The 10,914-nt window shown below is 45.9% G+C and overlaps 1 protein-coding gene across 1 annotated transcript in view; it reads left to right on the forward strand.

The window, feature by feature from the left end:
- LOC111156699 (ring finger protein 144B) overlaps positions 1 to 10,914 on the forward strand; it is a 69,354-nt gene that overhangs the window by 23,387 nt on the left and 35,053 nt on the right. The window contains exon 2 of the mRNA XM_022517734.1: positions 6,765 to 6,869. Coding sequence (XP_022373442.1) covers positions 6,765 to 6,869 — 105 coding nt within the window. The remainder of the gene's footprint in view (positions 1 to 6,764; positions 6,870 to 10,914) is intronic.

A 10,914-nucleotide genomic window follows, 5' to 3' on the forward strand; every position in this document is an offset into this window, starting at 1 on the left:
TGCTATGAAGAAATACAAAGCAGGGTAAGGAGGCCTGATAGGGGAGGGAACGTTGTTCTTTTTAGCCAGTGAAGGCTTGTCTGCAGACATGACACTCCTCAATGACGTGAGATTGAGCCCTCTGGGAGGAAGGACATTCCAGGGGGAGGAAAGGGCACCAACAAGAAAGAAGGCCTTGTTCAGGAGCAAGCGTGATACATAGAGGAGACAGCGAGCAGGTTCAGAGCCCCGGAGTAGAGGGGGAGTGTGGTAGAAAGGAGCTCAGAGCAGCAGCCAGGAGTCCGAACAAGTAGGGCCACGCGAGCCGTGATAAGGAGTTGGCGAGGCCATCTAAATGAGACGTGCATTCATTGGCGGGTTTGGGGCAGGAGAATAAAATGGGATTTGTATTTTAGAAAGAGGTATGAAGAGTGCCTTGACTACTGGATAGAGTAGAGACCATGAAGAAAGCTATTGCAGAGGTCTCCGGAAGGGGTGACCGGGACTTGAGTTTGCAGCAGGAGTGATGAGAAACGTTCAGTGTGGGGACATGTTTTGGTTGTAGAGTTTGAGGAAAAGAGGAATCAAGGATGTCTTTGTTTTTGTTTTGGCCGAGTAACTGGGTAATTGGTTCCATTTACTGAGATGGGGAAGACTGGGGATGTGGGGAAGCTGGTATGTGGGGGAAGGTGGATTCAAAGGCTCTGTTAAGTATCGAGGGCTTGGTTAGACGGCCAGGGGAAGACACCTAGTGAGTATTTATTGGATACAGGGTACGAGAAAGTGGTGTCCTAGATGATCCATACATTCCTGGGTTGTGCAGCCAGATGGATGGAAATGTCCTATTCACAGAGATAGAAAATGCAGGGCGAGAGGCACCTGGGTGGCTCAGTGGGTTAAGCCTCTGCCTTCAGCTCAGGTCGTGATCTCAGGGTCCTGGGATCGAGTCCTGCATCGGGCTCCCTGCTCAGCGGGGAGCCTGCTTCCCTACGCCCCCCCCATCCCCACCTGCTGTTCTTCCTGCTTGTGATCTCTCTCTCTCTCTCTCTCTAAGGAAGAAAGAAAAAAAAATAAATGCAGGATGAGGACAGGATTTGGGGGAGAGAACAATCCTTATTATATTATACATGATGCTTTGTGGCCTAAAAATGTTTCTATGTTCTACCATACAGATTAAGTGGTATGTTGACTATTTAAAAGGGAAAAAGTTTTCTTTTTTGGGTTATCAGGATTTTCAAAAACTTGTGTTTAGAACATTTCCCTTAGAATTCGTTAGCTGTTATGAAAATTGGATATTTAGGCATCTGTTTAATGCTAATATTTAATGGAATGTAAATTTTTTAAAAAAGATTTTATTTATTTGACAGAGATCACAAGAAGGCAGAGAGGCAGGCAGAGAGAGAGGAGGAAACAGGCTCGATCCCAGGATCGCCACTGAGCCACCCAGGCATCCTGTAATTTTGGTTTTTAAGGAGACAGACGTTTATTGACTGCATTACAAGGGAGTGGTGGGCAGGATAGCAAAGGAGAGACTGTCAGGAGACAGTGTGGGGGGTTCTAGTGAAGGGGGGAAGTGAGAAGGCATGGGAACATAGTGGATTTTACTTTTTTGGTTCCTGTGCCCTGTTGTCAGTAGCCACTGGTCAGCTAGAGCCTATGGCTGTTTTGAAGTGTGTCCCTTAAGGAGCCTTAACGGACTGTTTGCATTCAGCCCGGTGGTCCCCATGGGCCCTTTCCCCTTACTTTGGTTTCCACTGCTCAAGCCTGTTGCCTCAAAGCAGCCTGTATGTTCCCCACGGACAGATTGGCAATGACACATCTTTGGCATTTGGACGGAGGTGTCGTCTTCAGTAGGGGGCGGACACCCTGTCCCCACTCAAACCTGTTGGTCCATCAGGGATTCTGTGCGGTTACAGACCAGAGCTTGGTATTAGACTCACGTGCTGATTGGAGATTTAAGTGAACCTGCGTGGTGGCCAGACCCATGGGGCACAGTGGGAGGGGACCCGCTGAGAAGGGCAGGGGCTGGGGGAGGGGGCCCGCTGACAAGGGCAGGGGCTGGGGGAGGGGGCCCGCTGACAAGGGCAGGGGCTGGTATCCTTGTTGCCTCGTCATCCTTCAGTGGGGTGGTTGGACTCACCCCGACGTGCAGGAGTGGTATTCTGCCTGTAGATCAGGATGGTGGCCAGACCCATGGGAGATGGGGAGAGTGGGGGCCCAAAAGAAGCAAGGTGGCTGAGAGCTGCCGTGAGTCCTCCACACGTGCAGAAATGCCTCAGATGAGCTGCCCCTGCCAGCTGAGCCGCCGGCTGGGGATCTCAGGGAGGGGCGGTAGGAGAGCAGAGAGAATGTGTCCTTCACTGTCGCAAGCAGGGACGGTCTGACCTTCAGACCACACTGGGGAGCCGCCCTGGCCAGAGACCTTCAGTTGCCTGGGAAGCACTAGGGTTAGACAGTCACGGCCAAGGGCGGAGCGTGCAAGGGAAGGGAGTGGGGGATTTCTCCGAAGGGCCCGAGGGGGACTCCCTCACCCTCCTGGCCTGAGGTCCTCAGATCCCCCACGGAGCACTGGAGTGCGTCTGGTGCACCCCGGGAAAGTCCCAGGAGATTCCCGGAGAAGCTGGGAGGAGGCCAGGCCCCGGCACGGCAGAGGTTCCCAGGAGGGCCAGCAAGTGTGGGGTGACCGGATGGGGTGAAAGAACTCACCCAGAGCGGAAGAGAGGAGGTAGGCATTTACCAAAGACGCGGCAAGGGAGTGGCGGGCCGGACAGCAGAGCAGAGAGGGCCTGCCTGGAATGCAGGTTTTTTAATGTGATGAAGTGATGGTAGGTTTTTTTTTTTTTTTCCCTTTCTGTTTCTATTTACAATCTAGACGCCGTTTTCTTCCAGAATTGTTAAGCATCTACCTAGGTTTGCTTTGCCAGAGCGTTCCTGTGAATGCTTTTGCTTCTCTTCTGCTTCATCCGGAAGTGCTGGGGAAGAGATGCAGGGCTCGAGATTACATTCTTCGTGAAAGCTGATGGGAGACTTAGAACGAACAAAATGTGCTTGAAAATTCAACAAGAAGCAATAGCCAGGGCTGGTTCTTGTTCCTCGTAGCCTCCGACTAGAAATGCTCGCTCACAGGCTGGAGCGGCAAGTGCCCAGGTCTCCCCATACTCGGTCACCCGTGCTGCACATCTCTATCTTGAACCAGTGTTTCTTAGAATTATTAACACACACACACACACATACACACACACACACACACACACACATTTATGCCCCGTAGTCCGTGTATGCAGCTCTAACTTCTCTCCTAAAATCATGGGTCGTGTAAACTACATTAACAAAGAGAACAGAGGGGCACCTGGGTGGCTCAGTGGTTTGGGCCTCTGCCTTCGGCTCAGGTCATGATCTCAGGGTCCTGGGATCGAGCCCCGGGTTGGGCTGTCTGCTCATCGAGGAGCCTGCTTCCCCCCTCTCTCTGCCTGTCTCTCTGCCTACTTGTGATCTCTCTGTCAAATAAATAAATAAAATCTTAAAAAAAAAAAAAAAAGAGAGCAGAGGCCCCTGTGTGGCTCGGTGGTTAAGTGACTGACTCTGCCTCAGGTCCTGATTCCAGGGTCCTGGGATTGAGTCCCCCATCAGGCTCCTTGCGCAGTGGGAAGCCTGCTTCTCCTGCCTGCTGCTCCCCCTGCTCGTGCTCTCTCTCTCTCTCTGACAAATAAATAAAGTCTGAACATCTATGATAAACTCTTGGGAAAGCTTAGATTTCAACTTTACAAGTTTGCAAAAGAAGTTGAAATAATTTTTTTTTTCTGAGTCTTCTGTAAAGACTCACACAGTCTTTCTTTTTGGTTTCTATTTGACCCTAAGCTTTTTCTAGAGATGCAAATTGTTTTAAAGGGAGGCTTGAATGGAGGCATGTGTGCTGTTCTGTTGCAAATATCTGTCCTGTTTATGATGTTTCTGGATCATAGCAGCTTCACTGGTTCTCGGAAGGGGGTAGAGAAAGGATAATCTCAGAAGGTCAGAGAATTAACATTTCCCCATGAAGTTCTTGATAGAAAGTCCAAGATCACGCGAAGCGGAGTAAAAATAATTCTGCAGTCTGTGACTTTTTCAAAGGGTTCCCGTATACAGAATTTCAGGTTTGTGTTTTGTATGTGCATGTGTTTTGAATTCTTTGAGGTAACCATAACCGATATTATCATTTTTTAAAAAATATTTTATTTATTTGACAGAGATCACAAGGAGGCAGAGAGGCAGAGAGAGAGAGGGGGGAAGCAGGCTCCCCGTTCAGCAGAGAGCCCAATGTGGGGCTCGATTCCAGGACCCTGAGATCATGACCTGAGCCGAAAGCAGAGGCTTAACCCACTGAGCCCCCCAGATGCCCCAACAGATGTTATCATTTCTGGTGTTTCGGTGAAGGGAAGCTGGTCTGGGGCACAGTCTAAGTCACTTTCCCATCATCGCCTGCTAGCCTGGCTCCACGGCCGGAGCCCAGATATTCTGATAGATGTTCATTGCTCCGTTCACTTTGTTTTCCTGGATACCTTCCCCTTGAACCTGGGGACCATACATTTTTAGAGTCTTTCGGTTTAAATTTCAAGTGGCAGCTGGGGAGACCGAAGTGGTCACATTAGCATCTGTGTGGCGGACGGAGGGCCAAGAGGTCCGCAGATCAGAGCCGGGTGGACAAGCCTTCACATCATTTTTTCATTTGTCCCTGGGTGTGACACTCCATTCTGTGCGCCAGCTCTGCTGGTCCTCTCGAGTGCTGCGTGTGTGCAGAAATTCTTCCCTACATTTCCTGATGCGGCTCTCTCCTGCTTCCCATTCTTAGCGCAGGAGACCATGTCTGAGAAAATAAGAGAGAAAATAAGAGAAAATAAGAAAAGAAGAAAAGAAATAAGAGAAAATAAGAAAATAAGAGCTAAAATACAGCACCCAGAGTGCAGTTGATGGTAGGAAGAGTTCTGCGAGAGGAGCCCTGTTCCCGGATACCTTTTATTCTCCATACGGACCCAGGAGCACTTTCCCCATGTGTTTAAACATCATTTGAAAATATTTTTCATGATTCCTCAGCGAGCCGTTGTATGAATTGAGCATCATTTATTTACGTGTTCTTCTGTTTTGGGTATTTGGGTTACTTTCTCATTTTTTGATGATGAATGGTGATGAATGGCATAGGGGGAAAATGGACTCCTTGAAGAAGGGAATTGTGAAGCATGTGAAGAAATACAAATCTGGTTTAAATGCTTTGCTCTAGTCATTGCTTCCGGAGTCCACTGTAAGAGTAATTTTGATCAGCTAAATACAGGATTAGTTTCCTGAAATAATGCATTGTGATATTAGTTTTATTTTCAGACGGGGAAAAATAAAGATGGGAGCACCTGGGTGGCTCAGTCATTAAGCATCTGTCTTCAGCTCAGGTCAGGATCTCAGGGTCCCAGGATCGAGCCCCACATCCAGCTCCCTGCTCAGTGGGGGAGTCTGCTTCTCCTTCTGTACTACTCCCCCTCATGTTTGCTGTCTCTGTGTCTCTTCTCTCAAATAAATAAATAAAATCTTCCAAAAAAACAGAAAAACCCCACAAAGAACAAAGAAATAGGTTCACGATTATGGTATCTGTATTCTGACCATAGAATTTATTTAATAGTAAAGTTTTTATAAAAGGTTGGTGCAACAGCAATATTATTAATGTAGCAGGTTGATACATAAATGCATAAGTTTGAAGAATTTGAACCCAGTTGTAAAGAATCATAACTTTATAAGGGTTGTTAGTTCATTGACCGGCTTATGTATTTTTGGGGTGTCCTCAAACATGTGTTCTTGACTTGTTTTCATCATGCATACAGAAAAGAGCTCCAATTATGAGCAAATTAGTAGAAACTGAGGAGTCCACTTCTGGGATTTCTTTCTTTTTTTTTTTTTTTAAGATTTTATTTATTTGAGAGACTGAGTGAGCAAGAGAGAGCATGAGCAGAGGGGAGGAGCAGAGGGAAAGGGAGAAGCAGACTCCCGGTTGGACAGGGAGCCCAACTCAGGGCATGATCCTGGGACTCCGGAGTCATGACCTGAGTGGAAGGCAGACACTTAACCAACTGAGCCAAAACTTAACTACTCATAGCCTACTGTTGACCAGAAGCCTTACTGATAACATAAATAGTTGATTAATACATATTCTGTATATGTATTATATACTGTATTCTTATAATAAAGGAAGCTGTAGAAAATGTTAAGAAAATCATTAAAGAAAATATACTTGTAGCACTGTATTTATTAAAAAAAAAGTGCATGTAAGTGGACCCACAGAGTTCAAACCCATGTTGTTCAAGAGTCAGCTGTATTTTGATTCTGTTTGGCTAAATCAGCATGAGAGTCAGAGTTCTACTTTTGAGCGAGCTTTGAGGGAGAGGACCACTAGGTAAAAATGGAACTGGGAAGTCACATAAGTTAAAAAAAGAGAGAGTAAAGAAGGCATTTGCCATCAGGGTAAACGAGGGTTTCTTCTTTCCCATATCCATGTTGGATGAAAAGTGTGAGCATATGGGAATTTGACTTGTTGCCTTGCATAAACTCATATTCTTAGGAAGAGGTCATACGTAATTAATCACCTGTCTTGCTTACTTTCCCAAGGGTCTTAGTGCTCACACTTGTGATAACTTTGGTCTCCCTCGGTTTCCCCTAACACAAGAGCCCCAGGACTGCCAGTGAAGGAAGGGCAGGCGAGGGTGGTGTGTAACCTTTGTGCTACTGTGAGGCAATGGGTAATTGTCTTTTTCCTTCTTACCTTCTAGTGCTTGAAACAGTACCTGCAGCTGGCAATCCGAGAAGGCTGTGGGTCTCCCATTGCTTGCCCTGACACGGTGTGCCTGAACCACGGGACCCTGCAGGAGGCGGAGGTATGCTCGACTCCCATGACCTTCCCTCTTGCCTGTTGATGTTATTCCCTGGGATCCTCACTGCGGTACTTCCCTGCCAGGGGGTCTAGAATCAAAATGCAGAGGCTACCTCTTTAAAGGAGTCCTTTGTTGCTGTATACCTAGGGATACTTCATACAGACTGTTGAAGCTGTTGCTTACCGCAGTTTTGTTGATAAATGCTGTCTGCGTGTTGAAGAAACTCTCCAATAGTCAAAGGCGCTAGGAATCAGGTTTACCAGATGTGCGGTTTGGAGGTGGAAGAACAAGGGGTCTTGTGATCTCTAATACTTTAAAGATAAGCGGACGACAGATTTTTTTTTTTTTTTTTTTTTTTTATTTGAGAGAGAGACAGTGAGAGAGAGCATGAGCGAGGAGAAGGTCAGAGAGAGAAGCAGACTCTCCGTGGAGCTGGGAGCCCGATGCGGGACTCGATCCCGGGACTCCAGGATCATGACCTGAGCCGAAGGCAGTCGGCGGACGACAGATTTTAACCAGTTATAGACAAAATAAACTATTGTGGTTGTACAGAGAGAGACGGAGTCGAGTCATTTCCACAGGCCTCTGGTTGGATCTTTATCATATATCAGAAATGTCTTTTTTGAATGAGTTCTTCTCCCATTTCCTTAAGATTGTGACATATCATTTTCCTTTGTTTCTTCAATCCCTGATCAGGAGCCCTGCCCTTGAATCTGCTTTTTTTTTTTTTTTTTTTTTTTTAAGTTTTTTTTTATTTATTTGAGATAGAAAGCATGAGTGGGGGGCAGAGGGAGAGGGAGACTCCCCACTGAGCAGGGAGCCTGACAGGAGGCTCGATCCCAGGACCCTGGGATCATGACCTGAGCCGAAGGCAGATGATTAGCTGACTGAGCCACCCAGGCGTCCCAGGTCCTGCTCGCTTTAAATCAGGAGATAACCCATGCTAACCCATCTTTGGGAAGATTGTAAGCATTGCTCCTTTTACTTCTTTGCTTTGGCTTGATTGTTAGAATGGAAAGAAGTCCCATGAAACAGAGGAAGTAAGTGACTCGTCAGCAAACACAGCTCACCTGCTGTGCACTTGGTGGTCTTCCAGATGCTTTCATAGCTGGTGAACCGTCCAGTCCCTTCAACAGACTTAGAAAGGGAAGCACAGGGGGATTAAGTAATTTCCCCAAGAGTGCCTATCTAGAGCCCAAAAGAGCTACAATTCTAATCCAATCCAGTTCTTTCTGACCTCCATAACTACATGGCTTTAAGAGTAGAAGGTGGTGGGCGCCTGGGTGGCTCAGTGGGTTAAGCCTCTGCCTTCAGCTCAGGTCATGATCCCAGGATCCTGGGATCGAGCCCCGCATCGGGCTCTCTGCTCAGCGGGGAGCCTGCCTCCCCCCCTCTCTCTACCTGCCTCTCTGCCTACTTGTGATTTCTGTCTGTCAAATAAATAAATAAAATCTTTAAAAATAAAAAAAAAAGAGTAGAAGGTGGTAGGTAGATTGTGTAATAAAGGACCTGATAATTGGAGACTCAGTAGTGTGCATGCATGTGTGCGTGGATATGTATACATATGTATGTGTAGGTGGGGATGTGTGTGTTGATAGGCTTTGTTTGTAAGCATGTCCTCTGTTTTGTAAGCAGAGCAGGCAGAAAGATGTTTATAGACCATTTTAACCAATCTGCCTCCGGGTGTCTCCTGTTCAGTTCATGGAATATCAGCTAGGGGTTATAAGTGAGCTTGAAGTATTTTCTAGGGAAGTATAAAAGGAATATATAATGGTTTAGAAGTGTGAATAATGAAATCATGAAATAATAGAATGTTTTTAATAAAAAAATAATACTGATTATGTCATCCTGTGTTGAGAAATACTGCTTTCTTTTGTGTGAGAAAAGTATAGAAGGAAATTAAAGTGGGGAAAGCCTGGGTTAGCTAGACAATTTGGCAGTGGGTTTTAAAGTAAGACTCGGGGGCGCCTGGGTGGCTCAGTGGATTAAAGCATCTGCCTTTGGCTCAGGTCATGATCTCAGGGTCCTGGGATCGAGCCCTGCATTGGGCTCTCTGCTCAGCAGGGAGCCTGCTTCCCCCCCTCTCTCTTTGCCCACCTCTGCCTATTTGTGATTTCTCTGTCAAATAAATAAATAAAATCTTAAAAATAAGTAAGACTCGGGTGTTCACGAGCATCTTTCGATGCATAATCCTTCTAGGAAAGGTGCTTCCTTTTTGATTTGCCTCTGTGAAAATCTGATCAGTCAGTGGTGTTTATCAAGTGTGCACAGTCTGCCAGGCCCTGTTCCAGGATACAGAGGCAAATAAGATCAGCCCAGTGCTAGCTTCATGGAGTTTCTGGTCCAGCAGAGTGACATTAACCGGATGACAAGTGAAATTAACTACAGGCCTGTATCCTAGACCTTGCACTGTCCAATCCAGTAGCCACTTGCTACATGTGGCTATTTACATTTTAATCAATTAAGATTAGGGGCGCTGAGTGTCGGTTGAGTGTCTGCCTTCGGCTCAGGTCATCATCTCAGGGTCTTGGGGTTGATTCCCATGTGGGGCTCCCTGCTCAGCGGGGAGTCTGCTTTTCCCTCTCCCTCTGCCTGCTGCTTCCATTGCTTGTGCTCTCTCTCTTTGTCAAATGAGTAAATAAAATCTTAAAAAAATTAATTAAGATGAAATAAAATTAAAAATTCATTCCTGTGGTTGCCCTAATCATGTTTTAAGTGCCCCGTAGCCACATGTGGCTCATGGCTGCCCGATTAGACAGCACCGACTATGACATTGCAGAAAGGTCAACGGCATGGCGTTGTTGTAGACTTTTCAACGTAGGTAACCACTAGCCATTGACAATTCGGATATCAAATGTTAGAGCTAATGTGTTCAGATGAGTGGGTGAGGAGAGCCTGTCTCACAGCTCTCCAGGACAGAATTTAATTTTCCTGACTTTCTTAGTATAGAATTTTCTTTTCATATTTGCTTACAGTTCTCCCCCTCATCTGATTTCTTACCCCTTCCCCATCATATACATTCTCAACACACTTACCCGGTACTCGTTCCGTGTACCCAGTTTGACTCGAAAAACAGTTTAACTTTTAGGCTGTATGGAAACCCAACAAACCCATAATCCCATAATACCTCTTAGAAGTTACCAAAGGGTATTTGGAAAAAAAAAACCAACAAACAAACAAAAACAGAACAAAAACATCTTCTGAACTAAACTATAGTATGTCTTCAATTCTTCAAAGTCTGTTTCCCATTAGGCAAGTAGGAAGACACTCCAGGGCACTAAAGGGACGGTTCTGTTGTCACTGGTCTGCCGAGAGGCTGACTAAAGATGGGAGTGAATGTACAGTCGTCAGAGTTCTTAACCAACCGGCCGCTTCTCCTCAGTCCCCAGAGGAAAACATTGTGCTGGCGGTAGTTAGTGGTCTCTCATTTTGAATGGCGACGTGAATAGAACATTATGTTAAAAATAGTGGTAGCTTTACCAGTTTATATGGGACCATTTCTTTGAAAGCAAATACCACATACACATGAACTTGGGCTATACCATTTTCCTTTCTGGCTTCCTTTACATCAAGCTTTCCTTGTATATGGTTATTATTATGATAGGCAGTTCCCGCTCTCTCTTTTTTTCACGAAGCCCACTGTGGGGCTCAAACTCTTGACCCTGAGATCAAGACCTGAGCTGAGACCAAGAGTTGGTTGCTTAACTGACCGAGCCACCCAGGTGCCCCTAGAATAGGTAGCTCTTAATGCAGATACGATTGAGCATATCATAATGGGGCTTATCTGCCTTATGCTTGACTGGATTCTGTCTCTATGACTATTTCTTCTGCCTTTTAAAAAACATTTAATTATACAGGTAACATAAATAAACTTCACATGTTAAAAATAGTTCTGGTTGAGACTCATGTTCCCTTGGTGCTGCTGCTGTTCATGTTATAGTATGTGATTCTTCATCATCCACTGTCTTATAAAACGCATGTAAGTAGAACATTTCTTCATTCATCTTCACAGGACACCAGGATTTAAACTCTTTGCTTCACATGCTTT

This window comes from Enhydra lutris, unplaced genomic scaffold (assembly GCF_002288905.1).
Source record: "Enhydra lutris kenyoni isolate GAN:26980312 unplaced genomic scaffold, ASM228890v2 scaffoldscaffold48, whole genome shotgun sequence".
NCBI classification, from domain to species: Eukaryota; Metazoa; Chordata; class Mammalia; order Carnivora; family Mustelidae; genus Enhydra; species Enhydra lutris.